Source organism: Trichechus manatus, unplaced genomic scaffold, assembly GCF_000243295.1.
Source record: "Trichechus manatus latirostris isolate Lorelei unplaced genomic scaffold, TriManLat1.0 scaffold00111, whole genome shotgun sequence".
Lineage (NCBI taxonomy): Eukaryota > Metazoa > Chordata > Mammalia > Sirenia > Trichechidae > Trichechus > Trichechus manatus.
The window spans coordinates 38,316-60,810 of record NW_004444047.1 but is presented as its reverse complement, the minus strand read 5'-3'; the positions used below and the strand labels follow the sequence as shown (position 1 = coordinate 60,810).

Here is a 22,495-nt window from a genome sequence, read left to right as displayed (position 1 = left end):
CGCTCAGCTCTCTTGCTCCATGAGTTGGCAAGCTTAGCTCCCTTGATAAGTGGCCAGAGGCACCCCACTCTGCCAGGAAGCCTCCTGTGCACAGGTGCTCTGCTCTCTTGCTCCGTGGGTAGGCTCCAGCGCTGTCTTGCACTGGTCTCCTGGTTCTGCTGCTGCTGGTTCTCTTCTGCTGCCACTTCTCTGCCATTCCAAGTTCTCTGTTGCCAGTTCTCTGCCGCTGCCACTCCTCTATCCATTCAGAGTTTCAAAACTGCTTCCACATTTTAGGTATCATTAAATCCACGACAGTTGCATACCTAAGGGGTTGGCAGGAACTTGACTCATAAAGTCTCCTTCAGGGGAAATAGCAGGGGTCCCCAAGCAAAAAGGGGACTGAGCAGCTGCTATGATTGAATTGTGTCCCCCCAAAATACGTGTCAACTTGGCTAGGCCATGATTCCCAGTATTGTGTGATTGTCCACTATTTTGTCCTCTGAAGTGATTTTCCTATGTGTTGTAAATTCTACCTCTATGTCATGGATTGAATTGTCTCCCCCCAAAATATCTGTCAACTTGGCTGGGTCATGATTTCCAGTATTGTATGACTGTGTACCACTCTGTAATCTGATGTGATTTCCTTATGTGCTGTAAACTAAATCACTATGATCTAATAAGATGGATTAGTGGCAGTTATACTGATGAGGTTTACAAGGTTGGATAGTGTCTTAAGCCAATCTCTTTTGAGATATAAAAGAGAGAAGTGAGCAGAGACACATGGGAAGCTCATACCACCAAGAAAGCAATGTTGGGAGCAGAGCACGTCCTTTGAACCTGAGGTTCTTGCACAGAGAATCTCCCAGACCAAGGGAAGATTGATGATAAGGACCTTCCTCCAGAGCTGATGGAGACAGCGTTCCCCTGGAGCTGATGCCTTGAATTTGCCTAGTGGACTGTGAGAAAATAAACTTATCTTTGTTAAAACCATCCACTTGTGGTATTTCTGTTACAGCAGCACTAGATGACTAAGACACTCTATGATGTTAATGAAGCTGGATTAGAGGCAGTTATGTTAATGATAAAGGACTCAATCTACAACAATCAGGTTTTGTCTTAAATCAATCTGTTTTGAGATACAAAAGACAGAAGCCAGCAGAGAGACATGGGGACCTCATACCATCAAGAAACAAGAGCCAGGAGAACAGTGCATCCTTTGGACCCGGGGTCCCTGCACTGAGAAGCTCCCTGACCAGGGAAGATTGATGATGAGGACCTTCCCCCAGAGCCAACAGAGAAAGCCTTCCCCTGGAGCTGGCACCCTGTATTTGGACTTCTAGTCTCCTAGACTGTGAGACAATAAATTTGTTTGTTAAAGCCATTCACTTGTGGTATTTCCGTTATAGCAGCACTAGATCACTAAGACAGCAGCCATGAAGGAAAAGGGGTCTGAGACTCAATTCTCACCCACTAGGTACTCTCCTGTGGGGTACTTGTCCCCTCCTCTCTCCATGAACAAAGACCTGAGAAGCCCCCATAGGTCAGGGATCCTTCTGTCCAGACTCTATAAACAATCAAATCCAAGTATTTAAAAAGCGAACTGTCTCCAACAGCACTTTAAACCACCTGCCAGGTAATGGGATCCTGTCAGGGCCAGGTGGGATTTGCACAATCAGGACTCTGAATGTAGAACTGAAAATCACACTCTGGTAGCAGAAAAAAGACCATTTTAAAGTACGTTGGGGTTATTACTACATTTAGGCATACAAAACCAGGAATTTAAAATATCTCAATAGCCCCCTTTTGTTCTTTCTCCATATACCCCCATGAATAAAACACTTTCGTAGAAACAGAAGGATTTAAGAATGGTTAAGAGGATCATTAATACCACTTATTGGAGCCGCTCAGAACTGCAGATCTGCAGCTATGAGAATTCTCAATCCCTTCTGTCTGCCTGGGCCTCTCAGAGACTTTGTTGTTAACTGCCCAGGTGGCTTCCACTCATGGCGACTCTATGTCTAAGAGAATGAAAAGTTTCCCGGTCCTGTGCTACCTCCATGATCCTTGGCATTTTTGAGTCCTATCAGACGATATTCTCTTCTGATCCACAGGGTTTTCACTGGCTAATTTTCAGAAAGTAGATTACCAGGCATTTCCTCCTAGTCTTAGTTTAGAAGCTGCACTGAAACCTCCAATGCGTGACCCTGCTGGTATTTGAAATACTGGTGGCTTAGCTTCCAGCATCATAGCAACAAGCAAGCCACCACAGCACAACAAAGTTACAAACAGGTAGTTACTTAGAAACAAAAAACCAAAAACCAAACCCATTGCTATCGAGTCAATTCAGACTCACAGTGACCCTGCAGGACAGAGTTGAACTGCCCCATAAAGCTTCCAAGTCTGTAAATCTTTATGGAAGCAGACTGTCACATCTTTCTCCCGCTTAGTGGTCTGGTGGGTTCCAATTGCTGACTTTCCAATTAAGAGCTGAGTGCTTTACCAGTGCACCACCAGGTCTCCTTTCACAGAGACTAGGCTCCATGAAATACCTGTCCATAAACGTTGTTGTATTGTTAGGTGTCGAGCTGGATCTGACTCATAGCAACCCTGTGTACAACAGAACATTGCCTGGTCCTGTGCCATCCTCACAATCATTGTTATGCTTAAGCCCATTGTTGCAGCCACTGTGTCAATCCATCTAACTGAGGGACCTCCTCTTTTTTGCTGACCCTCTACTTTACCAAGCATGATGTCCTCCATGGACTGGTCCCTCCTGGGAACATGTCCAAAGTATGTGAGATGTAGTCTTACCATCCTTGCTTTTAAGCAGCATTCTGGCTGTACTTCTTCCAAGACAGTCCATAAATAGAAAGGCCTTAAAGTGCTAGGGACTGTATCACTGATAATAAAATCAAACATTAGAACCATATGTTGAAAATCTAAACTTCTCAATCTACATGTAAAGAGAAAAAAATATAAATTTTAAGAGGTTTTGGTTATCACCACTTGATAAGTAAAACCTAACATTGTACCTATTGGACATGTTATCAGGGGAGACCAGCCCCTGGGGAAGGACATCATGCTTGATAGAGGATAAATGAAAAAGAGGAAGACCCTCAATGAGACTGATTGACAAAGTGGCTGCAACAATGGGCTCAAACATAGCAATGATAGTGAAGATGGCGCAGGACCGGGCAGTATTTTGTTCTGTTGTACATAGGGTCATTATGAGTCAGAATGTACTCAACGGCACCTAATGAAAACAAGGTACTATTAGGTGAAGTGTCAAGAGATTTACACAGGATAATTTACCAAGGACTCATGACATTTTGAGCTGGAATTAAAATGCCCACCAGCCGTCCTGAGCTCTACTGCACACATGTACATCCATTCCCAAAACTCTGCCTTGGCCTCCTCTGTTCATACACGTGCTGGAACCCCAGAGCCTCCCATTTCCAGAGGAAATGACAAGACTGCACACGTGTGGATGCAGAGGATAGGCTGCTTGCTCACCAGAGCACAGCCTAGAAGTGTTCACTGATGAAATGGATCCCATTTTAAAATTTTTTTTCTGGCGGGGTGGGGGCAGTTGGTCCCAGAGGGTCAGAGTTAAAAGGCCTAGAAATTTAGACAGTGGAATGTCTCTTCTCCTCACTACAATCTGCTCTGTTTCTGGCTGGTGACAACCATGCTGGGCCCTACCTCAAGGCTCTACCACTCCCAGGGCCACCAAGGGCTGCTCCTACATGGTATGGATACACACACATTCGAGTTGCAATGATTTTATTTTTATGAAGCTGATTCCAGGGCTGATGCAGAAGAAGTACAATATGAGCCTGGGACACTGCCAGAAAATAATTAAAAAACAAAACAAAAAAAAATGTAATAAAGGAACCTACTTAAGGCAGCTTTTAATAAATCTGTGACAATTTGAGCAATAAAATAAAAAATACTAATATCCATTAGTGTATCCTGACATAAACAACTTAAGTAAAGTGAAGAGAAAGAAAAGTTATTCCTTACAGTAGAATTCCAATTAATAAATATAGAATGAATGCTTGGAACAGAAACTCACCATTTGGTAAACACCACAGTAATACTTGCTGCAGGAAATAATTATCAATGGATGTAAAATCAGTGGACAAAAGATGAAAAACAGAATATTTGTATTGTCTCAAAGTATCTCCCTATGAGAAACTTATTAATTACAAATGGTAAATTACTTAACTTTACACTGTGGATGACTGGAAAAAACATGTTATAAATGAAAACAAAAGAAACACTCAATCCAAACACAAGATCAGTACACTTTATTGCATGCAAATTAACATCAACAAAAACATTAAAAAATATGAAACTACAAACCCTCAAGGCTCTTCACTGCAGCCTTATCTCTAATACCCAAAAACTGTAAGAAGGTAATATTTAGCGTGGACTGAGAAAGTAAACATCTGACTAGCTGTTCATGTAACTGGAGAAATGAAAACTAATAAGGACACCTGAACAGTTAGCATGAAAATGTTATTTTTCCCAAAGGCACAAAGTAGCTCTAATGACCCTTTCTTTGAGTTTTTGTTGCTTTCTTCGTCACTGAGAAACTGTTCTCTAATTAGAGACTTTCAGAAATTGGCTGTTTGAAATTACAGCACTATGAATGAAACAATTCTTAAGGCCTCTCTCCATTGTGAATTCTTATATGTTTAGTGACGTGTGAGAAATGACGAAAGGCTTTTCCACATTCCTTACATTCATAAGGCCTCTCTCCACTGTGAATTCTCACGTTTACTGAGGTGTGAGGAGCGACAAAAGGCTTTTCCACATTCCTCACATTCATAAGGCCTCTCTCCATTGTGAATTCTCATGTTTAGTGAGGTCTGAGGAATGACAAAAGGCTTTGCCACATCTTACATTCATAAGGCCTCTCCACTGTGATTTCTCATATGTTTAGTGAGGTGTGAGGAATGATGAAAGGCTTTGCCACATTCCTCACATTCAAAAGGCCTCTCTCCACTGTCCGTACTCATATACATCTAGTGAAGTTTGAGGACCATCTAAAGGTTTTGCCACATTCCTTACATTCATAAGGCCTCTCTCCACTGTGAGTTTTTATATGTGCAGTCAGGTGTGATGGACAACTAAAGGCTTTGACACATTTTTTACATTCACAAGGCCTCTCTCCACTGTGAGTTCTTATATGTGTAGTGAGGTGTGATGGCCAGCTAAAGGCTTTCCCACATTTCTTACATTCATAAGCCTCTCTCCACTGTGAATTCTCATATGGTTAGTGAGGTGTGAGGAACGACGAAAGGCTTTGCCACATTCCTTACATTCAAAAGGTCTCTCTCCACTGTGAGTTCTCATATGTGCAGTGAGGTCTGATGGCCAACAAAAGGTTTTCCCACACTCCTTACATTCATAAGGCCCCTCTCCACTGTGAATTCTCATATGTTTACTGAGGTGTGAGGAGCGACGAAAGGCTTTGCCACATTCCTTACAGTCATAAGGCCTCTCTCCACTGTGAGTACTCATATGTCTAGTGAGGTATGAGGAGCGTCTAAAGGCTTTGCCACATTCCTTACATTCATACGGTCTCTCTCCACTGTGAGTTCTTATATGTGCAGTGAAGTTTGAGGAGTAACTAAAGGCTTTGCCACATTCCTTACATTCATAAGGCTTCTCTCCACTGTGAGTTCTTATATGTGTAGTGAGGTGTGATGGACAACTAAAGGCTTTCCCACATTCCTTACATTCATAAGGCCTCTCTCCACTGTGAGTAGTCATATGTGTAGTGAAGTTTGAGGAGCATCTAAAGGCTTTACCACATTCCTTACATTCATAAGGTCTCTCTCCACTGTGAATTCTCGTATGTGTAGTGAGGTGTGACGAACGACGAAAGGCTTTCCCACATTCCTTACATTTATAAGGCCTCTCTCCACTGTGAGTTCTTGTATGTGCAGTGAGGTCTGGTGGCCAACGAAAGGTTTTCCCACATTCCTTACATTCATAAGGCCTCTCTCCACCGTGAATTCTCATATGTGTACTGAGGTGTGAGGACAGACGAAAGGCTTTGCCACATTCCTTACATTCATAAGGCCTCTCTCCACTGTGGATACTCATATGTCTAGTGACGTCTGAGGAGCATCTAAAGGCTTTCCCACATTCCTTACACTCATAAGGCCTCTCTCCACTGTGAGTTCTTATATGTACAGTGAAATTTGAGGAGTAACTAAAGGCTTTGCCACATTCCTTACATTTATAAGGCCTCTCTCCACTGTGAGTTCTCATATGTGTCATGAGGACTGAAGACTGACGAAAGGTTTTGCCACATTCCTTACATTCATAAGGCCTCACTCCACTGTGATTTCTCATATGTGTCTTCAGAACTGAGAAATGACGAAAGGCTTTCCCATATTCCTTACTTTCATAGGGTTTCTCTCCAGTAAGAGTTCTCACAGGAGTGCTGAGGTAGGAGAGACAACTGCAGGCTTGTCCACACTCCTTACACTGAGAGGCAACGCATCCAGAGTGAGATCTGATATGATGCTTAAGTGATGAATGATCCATCAAGGATTTTCCACACTCAAGGAATTCAGAAGGATGTCCTTCCATAGGAGTTCTTTTGAGCACAGAATGACTTAGAATCTGGCTGAAGGTCTGTCCACACTGATTGTCTTCATTTCTCTCACAGAGATTCTCTATCATATGCTTTCTGTTAAAAATAGGCAGTATGCTGTTGGATATAAATTTGTTACCATTTCACCATTATCATACACAGTAAACACGTATTTTTTTTGCCCTGAATTGTCTCATGTTTCATAGATTAAATTATCTGGCAGAGATGCTACCATTATTTTCACAATATGTCTCGAAAATATGGGGCTTTCTGATAATTGTACGTAAGTGAAATATGTTTCAAATATTCAGTATCTGACTCACATTTATGAAAATATCGTATTGTTAAAATTCTGTGAACAGACAATATTAGAGCTGGGTTCATATACGTATATAATATACCTGGATGGCACAAAATGTTTGTGCTCAACTAGAACCTGAAGACTGTTGGTTCAAACACACTCAGCAGTACTGCCATGAGTTGGAAAAGACTCGATGGCAGTGGCTTTGAGATATAAATTGTGTGTATACACACACACACAGACATATATATGAGCCATGGTAGTGCAGTGGTTAAGCGCTCAGCTGCTAACTGAAAGGTGGTTAAAACTCACCAGCAGCTCTGAGGACGAAAGATGTGGCAGTCTGCTTCCATAAAGATAACAGCCTTGGAAACCCTATAGGGCAGTTCTACTCTGTCCTATAGGGTCACTAGGAGTCGGATTCGACTCGATGGCAATTAGTGTGTGTATATATATGTGTGTGTGTATATAGCTGTAACAAGGTTACAACTATATATACACATACATACATACATATACATACAAGGTTAGGTGCTGCCAAGTCAATTCCTGCTCATAGTGACCCCATGTGACAGAGAAGAACTGCCCCACAGGGTTTTCTTTGCTGTAATTATTACAGAAGCAGACTGCAGTTATTTCTCCCGCGGAGCCACTGGATAGGTTCAAATTGGCAATCTTTTGCTCGGCAGTCAAGTGCTTAATCATTTGTGCCACCTGGGCTACTTATATATATAAATATTTTAATGCCATGATGTCTTAAGACTCTCTCCTGAAGCACTGCTGTCTCTCGAGTGAATGACACTCACCTTACATGTGTTTTCTGGTTGTTATCTTTATCTTCAACGCCATGCGATTTGCAGATGTCTCCTACCATGGAGAAACAGGTGTCATTCTTCATGAATCCTACTATCGTATTTTCAGTGGATAGCTTTCCTCCATCATTGTTTCGAGAAACTGACCCAATGATTTAAGTTGAAGTTCACAATATGAAACAAAAAGGAATGGAATTACTCAGAGGGAAAAGGTAGCTGTGAGAAAAGACGGACTTTGACACACTTCGCTGTTTCAGTACTTTGGCAATGGTCCCAAAGCAATTTACTAGGAAATACTTCCATGAAGATGGAGAGTGATGGTGACATAAACACCGTGTAATTAGACAAGCAAAGGAGAAAGGTATTGGACACAACGCACATGTAATATTAAAAGAGGAAAAGAGGACAGTCTTTCTCCATGAAGACAGGTGTGTTAGGATTGGTGAAAGTCAGAAAAGCAAGCTCAGGTATCTGTGAACTACATACTCCTCAACCCAAAAGAGACTTTTCCTGCTTTATTCAAATCTCATTCCCTCCACACAGGCCTGATCCTTCAAAGGATTCTTGCCTCCTGGTGCCCCCAGACACAGTGGTCCTCGATGAGTGCCATCTGCACTCTCCTCAGGTCTTCCTCTTGCTACTCTGTGAGAACAAATGGGTGCAGCTGACATGGTGCTCATGGAGAAAGGCATATCATGAGGGAAGACAGGGAACAGCAATGAACACTTCCCTGACACTGAGCCAATACTTTGGTCTTCAGGGTCTCTGGAGATGAGTGGGTATGAATTTATTTGTAGCAAAATAATCATGTCAAACTTGTAATAAACACAGTAAGACTCTTTACAAGGTTCCAGGCCACAAATATTCTCTTCTGTGCACCAAAGAAACCCCCGAAGTCAACACTCACACTTACAACATTTAAAAGCCCTTAAAGCTTTTAACCAAAATTGAAATGAGAAGTTAGTTTAATACACAGAGCTTTGTATTCATGAGGATTTCAGGATATGCATGCTCCAGAGAGCAAATGACCATGCGTCTTATTTAACAATGCATTCCTTTCCTTGGCACATATACTGGAGAAACATCGATGAGAACGACATATTTGGTCACTAAAGAATAAATTAAAAAAAAAAAAAAAGGAAGCCATCCATACCAACTGAGGCCAGGTTTCTGAAGGTTTCCATCATCACATCTCTGTAGAGTTTCCTCTGAGAAAGATCCAGCAATGCCCATTCTTCCTGGGTAAAGTCCACAGCCACATCCTCAATAGCCACTGAGTCCTAAAACATCCCACATATTCTGGTTCAGCAAGGTACCACGTACTTCAATGTGTGTGAAAGGAAGGGTGAGGCTGACAGTCCTGGGGAACTGAGATTTCATGGGGATTTGACACTGGGTTCTGCGTCCTACTAAGGTCTACTCTAGGGTTTCGCCATCAGCCTCATCCCTTCACTGTCTACATTCACTTACTCACGAGTTGCATCCTGTCTCAAAAACTTAACAATACTTCCAACACAATGAACTTATCTCTCCAGTTTGCCTGTAACCAATTCCAGTCTCATTCCTCTCTATCTTTATGGTCTAGGTCAGAACACATAGCATAAATTAGAGAAATTCTTTACAGCGAAGCCTTATTTCTACATTCAGCTCGTCTCTTTTTTGTGAAGAAGAAAAAAAAATTTCGCCTCCTTGCAAAGGACCCACCAGAATATTCAACAAAACATGAAGCACCAGGTGAAAGCAGGATGAGATATTAACAACTGGGAAACACTGCAGGACTGGCAGTTTTTTCTCTGGCCCCTCACCAGCCATGGGAGGCCCAGTGGCCTGCACAAACTGGCAACCCAAGGCCCTGAGCTCTTCTTAAAGAACTCCAGGTGATCAAGAGCTGACAGGACAACCTGCTGAAAAGATAACATTATTTTGGGGAATTATGAATTTTTACGTCTGTCACCCACTTTTCAGCAACTCTACAGTTGTGCTGTCATGCACTCTGTCCCTTCATGGAGACAAGCAAGGGTATTGAAAAGGTAAACAGAGCTCAGGTGAGAGACGGGAAACAAGAGAATCCAGATATCATCACAATTTTCAAAATCTGAGACCCAAAGCTACTATACAGCAATTATTAGTGACTGCTCCCCTCAACAGACAGACACCCAGGCACCCACATGAACACACGCTAATGTTATGACAAAGAGCCCAATCTCTGAAGACCAGAACAGCATGCCCTTGTGTTTGTTGACCGTGAACAAGAGGTTAAGATTCTCATTTTTCAGTAAGTTCACTGAAGTGCAGGGAATTTATCGTTAAACTGTGCATCCTAGGAAACAGAGCCTTACATGCCAATCCTCTAGATGCTCCACTTCAAAATTTTCTCACATATGCAAACCTTGGAAGGCACACAAGCATGACTACCTGAACCCTGACCACTGGCATCCTCTGGGCTACAAGACTGGCCTCTGTGAAACAGCATCAACCCTTTGGCTCCCACATGTAGTGAGGAGACAAAAGGCTGCTATGCTGCACTTCCGGTGCTAACATTTTACTGAACAGCCCAGCAGCTGTAGAACAGATAGGCTACGGGGTGAAGGGAGCTGTTAAGGTCATCTCTAATAAATCCTGGTATGATAGTGTCGCAGCAAACTTTGATCCAGTGCCACTTTCAAAAGTCTCCACCACTGCAGCGGGCCAGGTTACATATTTTAAAGCCATCAAAAACCCGAACTTTCATTCCTACAATATATTAATGATAAAAATGTTTGTTGCATTTATTGACCAACTACGGTATCTGAAAGGATTACAAACAGCTTTTGGCACACTAGCTCATTTATTTCTCATGCCTCTCCTAAGCAGGTATCACTTCAAACAGGTTATATAGCCAAGGAACGCTACAATCAATCACATGCTCAATACTGCCCAAATGGTATGCTGCCCAGCGAGGGTCTGAATGCAGATCAATGCACGTAAGACTAAATTCCTGACAACTACATTTTTGTTCATGTATGTTCAGTTTTCTTGTTATTCTGGCTGTTAATCCTCAATTATATGGATGATCTGAGCCCTGCTGGGTAGTAGGGACAGGAGACAAAGGAAATATCCTATTCAATTCAGACAACCTGGATCTCCTTCTCTTGGCAAAGCCACGTCTCAGGCAAGACTGCCTCCTTTCAGGCCCTTACATCTAGCTGTTTCATTTATTAAAATTGATTTGGGTACTACTGACACAGAGCCTACTTCACATGGGCAAAGCAGATACAGCACTAAACAGAAATATCTGGATGCACACGAATCATAACTTCATTGGGTGTGGGCAGTAAATAAATGAACTGTCAAGTCCCCTGGGTGGCACAAATAGTTAAGCATTTGACAGCTAGCCGAAAGGCTGGTGGCACAAAGCCACCCAGAGGTTTCCTGGAGGACAGGCCAGGCAATCTGCTCTGAGAGATCACAGCCTTGAAAACCCTACTCTGCACACATGGGGTTGTTACACGTTGGAATTGACTCCATAGCAACTAACAACAATATAATGGCACGTAGTGGTAAGTTCTATGAAAATACAGCACCGTCAGGGGATAAGCAGTAACAGAAGCATATTTACCTTCAGGGAGTTAGTGTAGGGAAAAGAAAACAATCATTTTACGAAACACTAGCTAGTAAAACCTGGACGGTAAGGAAAAAAATCGCACTTTCAATTCTAAAAACTTGGAAGAACTCTGTGATAATTTTGCAAGCACTCCTATAAACTTCAGATACTCATTGACTTCAACAACTCCCAGTGTAGACGCACAGGAATCAAAGAGCGCCACTGACCTTCATCGCTGGGAAAGGGAAGATACACTGGTTATTCACAAAATGAAAAGGTCATTAGCAGAGGGTAAGCATGAAAATTGCGGCCCTGGAAAAATAAAAGCAGCATGAATAAACACTATCAAGAATGTAAAAGAAAATAGACAATATTAATGATACAAAACACAAATGAAGACTTTCAGGTTTGGGTCCGATATGTAAACAGCTTGGAAGTCATCATTACCATCCTCAAGAAAAAAGCTGAACATACTGGGCTCAGAGTATTGAGATCATAGGGCAAAAGGCTGCCCCCAAAACTGGAAGGACACATAGGCAGATACAGAGAATCGTTCCAGAGCAGGAGCCCCGGAGCAAAAACCACCACTAGAATCAGGACCAGAGAAGGAAGACATAAAGTGTAACTGAGGAATTGCTGGAAGCTTGGTGTGGACAAGCTTCAGGGTTAAATATTCCAGGGGGCCATTTTAGGGGGACCCATACAGTTTTGTGAGTTTTATTTCCATAAACCCTACCAGGTCCTTGGTGTGAAGATCAGAGAAAAATTCCCTTGTGCTGCCAGGAGGACCTGGAGGAAAAGCAGCCATTGTGAAACTCTCCCAGAGCATCCTGTTCTGCTTCACAAGGCCTGCTGTCAACGGAAACTATTTTACCCCAATCTAACAGAGCTGGAGCAGTGAAATATCCAACCTCGGCCCCATCCAGGCGCCTTGTCTCACCACAGTGGGGAGGGGAGAAGCAGAGAAGCCCTGTAAAGTCACCGCCCAGGGGAACAGGTTCACTAAAAGACTGAGACTTAATTATTGCAATGCAGAGTACTGACAGCGCTGACAATGCAAGTAGCAGTATTAATTAGGCTATTCAGAGGTCACAGAGCATTCTTTTCAATGAATTCAATTAATTAGGCTACTGAGGTCACAGGGCAAACAACTGTCCCCTAAACTGGAGGGACCACAGGCAGATACAGAGAATCATCACTCCAGAGCAGAAGCTCAGGAGCAGAGTGCCTATGTCTCCCTCCAGTTTGGGGGCAGTTGTTTGCCCTGTGACCTCAATACCCTAATTAACTGAATTCATTAAGAATGATCTAAGACTTGAAACATGTGAAGGAATCACCCAAGGAATAGCTGAGAAGAAACCGTTCCAGGAGGAGGTAACACCAGAGCACAGGCCAACAGGTGGGAGTGTGCCTGGTATGTTTTAGGGAGGCCCAAACGCCAGCATGACCAGAGCAGAGTGAGATGCTGGAGAATAACAACAGAGGAATTTGGAAAGGGGATTGGAGCCAGTGGGCATGGCATGTGCTGGGGAACGTGATGGCTTTTAAAAAGACTCAGGCTTCTCATCTGAGTGAAACGCAGAGCAATTTTATGCCTTTGATCAGAGACGACAGTTCTTAAAGTATTTAAAGAACCCATGTGTGGGGGCAAATGTAAAAGCTGGGAGATAAGTTAGAAAGTTATGGCCATAATCAGACAAGAAATGATGAAAATGGGCATATACAAATAATGTATATTTAATAACATACATACTGAAAACATCAACACTTTTCCAGTAAAAGCAGGTAAAAAGCAAGGATACCCCTTATTCCATTCCTATTCAACGTTATGCTAGAGGTGGTAGCCAATACATACCAAAAAAGGAAAGGAGAGGAAAAAAGTAAAGAAAAATGTTAAAGATAAACACACGCCAATCTATATTTTTGGTTACGTAATTCTATATGTAGAAACCCCAAAGACAGCACAGATGATTTTAGGACTGAGAGTATTCAGATTACAAAATAAATATCAAGGTAAGGTTTATTTTAAATATTTCATTTATAACCACTAGCACCAAGCAGTTGAGAAATTTATTTTAAAAACAAAACACATTTTTAGTAAGAATAAAATGTATCAAAAAGGAGTGTAATTAATATGAGATCCTATTGAGGAAATTATAAAACATTACTCAATGACATCCAAACAGACTGAAATAAATGAAAAGATAGTATGTGCTCTTAGACAACTGTTTTCCACAAACAGACCATTTCCCATACACTTCCATAAAATTCCAGCCAATATTATTTTTCTGAACATCACAAAAAATTCTTCCAAAATGTGTATGTTAACTGCAAATGTCCACCAATAGCCAAGATATTCTAAGGAATAAGGCATGAGCTTGTCCACACATATCATATACATAATTGCATTCGTATACATTTAATGTATAGATGGAGCTGTAATATATTAGATGGCACAGTATCATTATAGGAATACTTAATGTTGTTGTTGTTGAGTGCCATTGAGTCGGTTCTGACTCATAGCCACTCTATGTACAACAGAACAAAACACTGCCCAGTCCTGCACCATCCTCATGAATACATAATAGACCAACAGAAAAGCATAAACAGCCCTAGAAAAGGCCCATCAATCTCTGTGGAATGCTCATTCATGACACAGCAAGCACTGCAGGACAGTGATGGAAAGCACTTGCACTTTGACATGTGGGGCAGAATTAACTAACTGGAGTCCTTGGGTTGTGTAAACAATTAAGTGCTCAGCTACTAAGCAAAAGCGTGGAGGCTGAAGGCAGGGTACAGGCGCCTTGGAAAAAAGGCCTGGCAATCTACTTTTGAAAAATCCACCACTGAAAATCCTACGGAGTGGGTACAGTTCTACTCTGAAACACATGGCAGTCACCATAAGTTGGAATCAAGCAGAAGGCAAAAGGTTTGTTTTTCATCAGCTAATTATCTAATTGGAATAGTTTATCCCTATGTACTCTATAAGTAAATACCAATTCCAGGTATATCAGCTTTAATTATGAGAATGTAAAATTATAATACTTTCAGAATTTATAAGCAAATGATCTTACGATATGAGAATAGAGAAAAAAGAGCTTAAATAAGAATATTAAGACGTATGGTAAAAGACTGACAAATTCAACTATATTAAAATTCACAATTCATCAAAGGACAGCAAAAATGAATAAGAAAATAAGTTACATACTATGGGAACATTTTCTAAAGTTTATAAAGAAGTCCTAAAAAGTCATAGAGATATAAACTAACAGTGTGAAAATATTCACAGCCTTTTCAGTAGTGTAGAGTAAGGGACTTGAACAATAAAATCAAAGTAAGATATTGCTTCATACACTGATTACAAGAGCAAAAATTACTTCATTAGATAAGCAGATGGAACAAACAAAATATATATGCATATTTTGTGGGAGGGAAAATTTGTAAAATGCATCGGCTCTTGTAGTAAATTTGAACTTGGCTATATCTGCCACTCAACGATTTCCCCTCACCAAAGAGTGATCGTGCAAGAGCACCTGGAGTATGGAAAGTGAATCAAGAGAGTAAGAGCAGCAATACTCACCAGAGCAAAAGTTACACTTGAACCACCCAAATCCTCGTAAGCTCTACAATGGGTAAGTAAATTCTGGCCCAAGAATATAATGGTATCATGTGTACATAGCAACATGGGTAGACCAGAGCTACAGACACCAACATGTATGACACTCAAAAGCATTCTCAGGCAAACAAGTAATGGAAGAACCCAGACACAGTTACAATTTACAGAAAGCTCAAAAGAGGCAAAACTAAACAATATAGAGATTATGGATTAAGATGTGGGTGTCCCATTTATGGATACTTCTTAGATGGAATCAAACACCCTCACAGGACTGGTTTCCTGGGTTTGAAGGACTCGGACCAAAGTGTGTGGGACATCTGGTCAACTGGCAATAGTTCATAAAGTTTATGTTCTACACCCTAGTTTGGTGAGTAGTGTCTAGCATCTTAAAAGCTTGTGGGAGGCCGTCTGAGATAGAAATGTTGCTCTCTATTCATCTGGAGCAAAAGACAAAGAAGGAAACCAAAGACTCAAATAAGAAACTAGTCTATAGGCCTAACAGTCTACATGAACCACAGCTTTATCTACCCTAAGACCAGAAAACTAGATGAGATAGTGCCTGGCTACCACTACCGACCATTCTGCTCAGGGCCATAATAGACGGACCCTGATAGAATGGGAGAAAAATGTAGAACAGAATCTCAAATTCCTAAACAAACAAAAAAAACAGACTTATTAGACCGGCTGAGACTGGAGGACTCCCTGACTGTTGCCCTGAGATACTCTATAAACCTAGAACCAAAACTAGCCCCTGGGATCACCTTTTAGCTAAGTAACAAATTGCCTCACAAAATAAAGAATATCACCTGTGAGTACTGTGCTCCATTGATAAAACCAAAGAAAGTCAACAATTATTTTAAAATAAAGATAAGGATGTAAGGGGGAAGAGAAACTATATTAATGGAAAGGGGACAACCAGAACAGAAATGTTGAGAATGTTCATAATTGTGAGGAATGTGACCAATGTCACTGAAAATTTGTGTGGCAATAGTTCAATTGGAACCTAAACTGCTGTGTAAACTTTCACTGAAAAAATAATTTAAAAAAGAAGAAGATTCAGGTGTTAAAGCTATAATAACAGAAACAACAACTGTAACAATAATGTTGTTGGGTGCCACAGAGTCTGTTCCAACTCATCGTGACACTGTGTACAATGGAATGAAACACTGCCTGGTCCTGCACTATCCTCACGATCGTTGCTATGTTTGAACAAATTATTGCAGCCACTGTGTTAATCCATCTTGTTGAGGGTCTTCCTCTTTTTCAATAACGCTCTACTTTACCAAGCATGATGTCCTTCTCCAGGGACTGGTCCCTCCTGATAACATGTCCAAAGAATGTGAGACGAGGTCTCGCCATCCTCGCTTCCAAGGAGCACTCTGGCTGTATTTCTTCAAAGACAGCCTTGTTCGTTCTTCTGGCAGTCCATGGTATATTCAATATTCTTTGCCAACACCATAATTCAAAGGCATCAATTCTTCTTTGGTCTTCCTTATTCAGTGTCTAGGTTTTGTATGCATATGAGGTGACTGAAAACATCATGGTTTGGGTCAGGCACACCTTAGTCCTCAAAGTAACAACTTTGCTTTTTTAACACTTTAAAGAGGTCTTTTGCAGCAGATTTGCCAATGCAATACATTGTCTGACTTCTTGACTGCTGCTTCCATAGATGTTGATTGTGGATTCAAGTAAAATGAAATCCTTAACAACATCAGTCTCTTCTCCATTTATCATAATGTTGCTTACAGGTCCAGTTGTGAGGATTTTTGTTTTCTTCACGTTGAGGTGTAATCCATACTGAAGGCTGTAGTCCTTGATCTTCAACAGTAAGTGCTTCGGGTCCTTTTCACTTTCAGCAAGCAAGGTTATGTCACCTGCATAACACAGATTGTTAATGAGTCTTCCCCCAATCCTGATGCCATGTTCTTTTTCATATAGTCCAGCTTTTCAGATTATTTGCTCAGCATACAGATTGAATAAGTATGGTGAAAGGATGCAACTCTGATGCACACCTTTCTGGATTTTAAACTACGCAGTATCCCCTTGCTCTGGTGGAACGACTGCCTCTTGGTCTATGTACAGCTTCCGAATGAGCACAATTAAGTGTTCTGGAATTCCCATTCTTAGCAATGTTATCCATAATTTGTTGTGATCCACACAGTCTAATGTCTTTGCATAGTCAATGAAACACAGGTAAACATCTTTCTGGTATTCTCTGCTTTCAGTCAAGATCCATGTGACATCAGCAATGATATCCCTCGTTCCAAATCCCCTTCTGAAGCCAGCCTGGATTTCTGGAAGTTCCCCATCAATGTACTGCTGCAACAGCTTTTGAAGGAGAAACAGTAATAACAATAAACTTCTCAAATTCAGGCAGCAGTAATCTTCAGGCAGGAAGTAAATGAGATCAGGGTGGGATACACTGGGAGGTAATAAAAACTGACAAGGTCTATTTATTATCCCAGATTTAGATTCTTGTTATTTAAACTGTACATGAACAGTTCATGCACTCCTTGTTTATAACATGTTGTTATGTTAGGTGCTGTACAGTCGGTTCTGACACGTAGCAACCCTGTGTACAGCACAACGAAACACTGTCCAGTTCTGCACCTTCCTCACAATCGCTGTTAATGCAAGAGCCCATTGTTGCAGCCACTGTGTCAACTGACCTCACCGAGTGTCTTCTTTTTTGCTGACCTTCTACTTAACGGAGTATGATGTTCTTCTCTGGGGACTGGTAACATGACCAAAATATGTGAGACAAAGTCTCACCATCCTTGCTTCTACGGAGCATTCTGGCTGTACTTCTTCCAAGACAGACTTGTTTGTTCTTTTGGCAGTTGATGGTATACTCAATATTCTTCACCAACACCATAATTCAAAGGCATCAATTCTTCTTTGGTCTTCCTTATTCAGTGTCTAGGTTTTGTATGCATATGAGGTGACTGAAAACACCATGGCTTGGGTCAGGTGCACCTTAGTCCTAAATGTGCTATCTCCTGAAATGGTTGAACGTTGGCCAATTCTTTTTGGTACAGTGACTCTGTGAATTCCGTCTTCTTTTGATCCTTCCTGCGGCACTTAATATTTTCCCCACAGAGTCCTTCAATACTGCAAGTTTAGGCTTGAATTTTTTCTTCAGTTCTTTCAGCTTGAGAAATGCTGAGGGTGTTCTTCCCTTTTGGTTTTCTAACTCCAGGTCTTCACATAATTTATTGTAATATTTTACTTTGTCTTCTCGAGCTGCCCTTTGAAATCTTCTGTTCGGCTCGTTTACTTCATCATTTCTTCCTTTCGCTTTAGATACTTTTGCTTCAGATACTCTTATGTTCAAGAGAAAGTTTCAGAGTCTCTTCTGACATCCATTTTGGTCTTTTCTTTCTTTCCTGTCTTTTGAATGACCTCTTGCTTTCTTCATGTACGATATCCTTGATGTCATTCCACAACCGGTCTGGTCTTGGTCATTAGTGTTCAATGCGTCAAATCTATTCGAGATGGTCTCTAAATTCAGGTGGGATATACTCAAGGTCATACTCTAACTCTTATGGACTTGTTTTAATTTTCTTCAACTTCAATTTGAACTTGCATATAAGCAATTATCTGTTCCACAGTCAGCCCCTGGCCTTTTTCTGACTAATGATATTGAGCTTTTCCATTGTTTCTTTCCACAGCTGTACTCGGTTTGATTCCTGTCTATTCCATCTGGCAAGGTCCACTTGTACAGTCACCATTCATAGTGTTGAAAAAAGGTACTTGCAATAAACAAGTTGTTTGTCTTGCAAAATTCTATCATGCAATCTCCTGTATTGCTTCCATCACCAGGCCATATGTTCTAGCTACCAATCCTTCTTCTATTTCTCTCACATTTCAATAAATGTAATTATCAATGCATTTTGATCACGTTTGATCAATTTCAGACTGCAGAAGTTGGTAAAAATCTTCAACTTCCTCATCTTTGGCCTTAGTGGTTGGTTGGTGCATAGATTTGAATACCAGTTATATTAACTGGTCCTCCTTGTAGGCTCATGGATATCATCTTATCACTGACGGCAGAATGCAGAAATTATTGAATATCATTAATATCACACGCAAGTAAAATTTTGCTAAAGATCATTCAAAAGTGGTTGCAACAATATATCAACAGGAAACTTCCAAAAATTCAAGGCAGACTTAGAAGAGGACATGGAAAGAGGGATATTATTGCTGATGTCAGATAGATCATGGCTGAAAGCAGCAAATACCAGAAAGATGTTTACCTGTGTTTTATTGACTATGCAAAGGCATTTGACTGTGTGGATCATAACAAATTATGGATAACAATGTTAAGAATGGGAATTCCAGAACACTTAATTGTGCTCATTCGGAAGCTGTACATAGACCAAGAGACAGTCATTCCAACAGAGCAAGGGGATACTGCGTGGTTTAAAATCAATAAACATGTGCATCAGGGTTGTATCCTTTCACCATACTTATTGAATCTGTATGCTGAGCAAATAATCCGAGAAGCTGGAGTGTATTAACAAGAATGTGGCATCAGGATTGGTGAAAGATTCATTGTCATGGATTGAATTGTGCCCCCCAAAATATCTGTCAACTTGGCTAAGTCATGATTACCAGTATTATATCTTTGTCCGTTGTTGTTGTTAGGTGCCGTCAAGTCCGTCCAACTCATAGCAACCCTATGCAGCACAGAATGAAACATTGCCCAGTCCTGTGCCATGCTCACAATCACTGTTATGCTTGAGCCCACTGTTGCAGCCACTGTGTCAATCCATCTCGTTGAGGGTCTTCCTCTTTTTCGCTGACCCTGTACTTTACCAAGCATGATGTCGTTCTCCAGGGACCGATCCTTCCTGACAACATGTTCAAAGTATGTAAGATGTAGTCTCGCCACCCTCGCTTCTAAGGAGCATTCTGGTTGTACTTCTTCCAAGACAGATTTGTTCGTGCTTTTGGCGGTCTGTGGTATATTCAATATTCTTCGCCAACACCACAATTCAAAGGTATCAATTCTTCTTCGGTCTCTCTTATTTATTGTCCAGCTTTCGCATGCATATGATGCAATTAAAAATACCATGGCTTAGGTCAGGTGAACCTTAGTCTTCAAGGTGGTATCTCTGTTTTTCAACACTTTAAAGAGGTCTTTTGCAGCAGATTTGCCCAACGCAATACATCTTTTGATTTCCTGACTGCTGCTTCCATTGGCGTTGTTTGTGGATCCAAGTAAAATGAAATCCTTCACAACATCAATCTTTTCTCAATTTATCATGATGTTGCTTACTGGTCCAGTTGTGAGGATTTTTTTTTTCTTTATGTTAAGGTGTAATCCACACTGAAGGCTGTGGTCTTTGATCTTCACCAGTAAGTATTTCAAGTCTTCTTCACTTTCAGAAAGTAAGGTTGTGTCATCTGCATATCACAGATTGTTAATGTCTTCCTCCAATCCTGATGCTGCTTTCTTCTTCATATAGTCTAGCTTCTTGGATTATTTGCTCAGCATACAGATTTAATAAGTATGGTGAAAGGGCATAATCCTGACGCACACCTTTCCTGACTTTAAACCACACAGTATCCCCTTGTTCTGTTCGAACAACTGACTCTTGATCTGTGTACAGGTTCCTCATAAGAACAATTAAGTGTTCTGGAATTCCAATTCTTCACAATGTTATCCATAATTTGTTATGATCCACACAATTGAATGCCTTTTCACAGTCAATAAAACACAGCTAAACATCTTTCTGGTATTCTCTGCTTTCAGCCAGGATCCATCTGACATCATGAATGATATCCCTGGTTCCAAGTCCTCTTCTGAATCCAGCCTGAATTTCTGGCAGTTCCCTGTCAACACACTGCTGCAGCCACTTCTGAATGATCTTTAGCAGAATTTTACTTGTGTGTGATATTAATGATACTGTTCGATAATTTCCACATTCGGTTGGATCACCTTTCTTGGAAACAGGCGTAAATATGGATCTCTTCCAGGCAGTTGGTCAGGTAGCTGTCTTCCAAATTTCTTGGCATAGGCAAGTGAGCACTTCCAGCGCTGCATCCATTTGTTGAAACATCTCAGTTGATATTCCGTCAATTCCTGGAGCCTTGTTTTTCACCAATGCCTTCAGTGCAGCTTGGACTTCTTCCTTCCAGTACCATCGGTTCCTGATCATATGCTACCTCTTGAAGCGGTTTAACATTGACCAATTCTTTTTGGTATAATGACTCTGTGTATTCCTTCCATCTTCCTGCATCATTTAACATTTTTCCCATAGAATCCTTCAGGATTGAAACACCAGGCTTGAATTTTTTCCTCAGTTCTTTCAGCTTGGGGAATGTCGAGCCTGTTCTTCCCTTTTGGTTTTCAATCTCCGGCTCTTTGCACATGTCATTGTAATACTTTACTTTGTCTTCTTGAAATGCCCTTTGAAATCTTCTGTTCAATTCTTTTACGTCATCATTTCTTCCTTTTACTTAGCTACTCGACATTCAAGAGCAAGTTTCACAGTCTCTTCTGACATCGATTTTGGTCTTTTCTTTCTTTCCTGTCTTTTTAATGACCTCTTGCTTTCGTCATGTATGATGTCCTCGATGTCATTACACAACTCGTCTGGTCTTCAGTCATTAGTGTTCGACGCGTCAAATCTATTCTTGAGATGGTATCTAAATTCAGGTGAGATATACTCAAGGCTGTACTTTGGCTCTCGTGGACTTGTTCCGATTTTCTTCAGTTTCAACTTGAACGTATATTACGAGCAATTGATGGTCTGCTCTGCAATCGGCCCCTGGCCTTGTTCTGACTGATATTGAGCTTTTCCATTGTCTCTTTCCACAGATGTAGTTGATTTGATTCCTGTGTATTCCATCTGGTGAGGTCCATGCATATAGTCACTGTTTATGTTGTTGAAAAAAGGTGTTTGCAATGAAGAAGTGATTGGTCTTGCAAAATTCTATCATGCGATCTCTGGCATCATTTCTATCACCAAGGCCATATTTTCCAACTACCGATCCTTCTGTTTCCAACTTTCGCATTCCAATCACCAGTAACTATCAATGCATCCTGATTGCACGTTTGATCAATTTCAGACTGCAGAAGTTGGTAAAAACATTTAATTTCTTCATCTTTGGCCTTAGCGGTTAGTGCGTAAATTTGAATAACAGTCGTATTAACTCGTCTTTCTTGTAGGCCTATGGATATTATCCTACCATTGACAGCGTTGTACTTCAGGATAGATCTTGAAATGTTCTTTTTGACAATGAATGCAACGCCATTTGTCATTCCCAGCATAGCAGACTATATGGTTATCCAATTCAAAATGGCTAATACCAGTCCATTTCAGCTCACTAACGCCTAGGATATTGGTGTTTATGTGTTCCATTTCATTTTTTAAAAATTTGTTTTATTGTACTTTAGATGAAGGTTTACAGAACAAATAGTTTCTCATTAAACAGTCAGTACACATATCGTTTTATGACATTGGTTAACAACCCCACGACATGTCAACACTCTCCCTTCTCAACCTTGAGGACCTTTTTTTTGGTGAAAATATACACAGCCAAAGTTACACCATTTCGAAAGTTTCTACATGTACAATTC

At 40.9% G+C, this 22,495-nt stretch overlaps 1 protein-coding gene across 2 annotated transcripts in view; it reads right to left on the bottom strand.

Moving 5' to 3' along the window:
- Positions 1–5,047: 5,047 nt before the first annotated feature.
- The window catches only part of LOC111821852 (zinc finger protein 699-like), a 41,923-nt gene continuing 24,475 nt past the window's right edge, over positions 5,048–22,495 (bottom strand). Inside the window, exons 3-5 of one of the 2 annotated variants that reach the window (XM_023737958.1) lie at positions 8,862–8,988; positions 7,703–7,850; positions 5,048–6,712 (exon numbers count right to left, since the gene is read on the bottom strand). In XM_023737958.1, coding sequence (XP_023593726.1) covers positions 5,173–6,712; positions 7,703–7,850; positions 8,862–8,988 — 1,815 coding nt within the window. In that variant the 3' untranslated portion in view covers positions 5,048–5,172. The remainder of the gene's footprint in view (positions 6,713–7,702; positions 7,851–8,861; positions 8,989–22,495) is intronic. The other variant, XM_023737959.1, reaches the window with a different exon arrangement.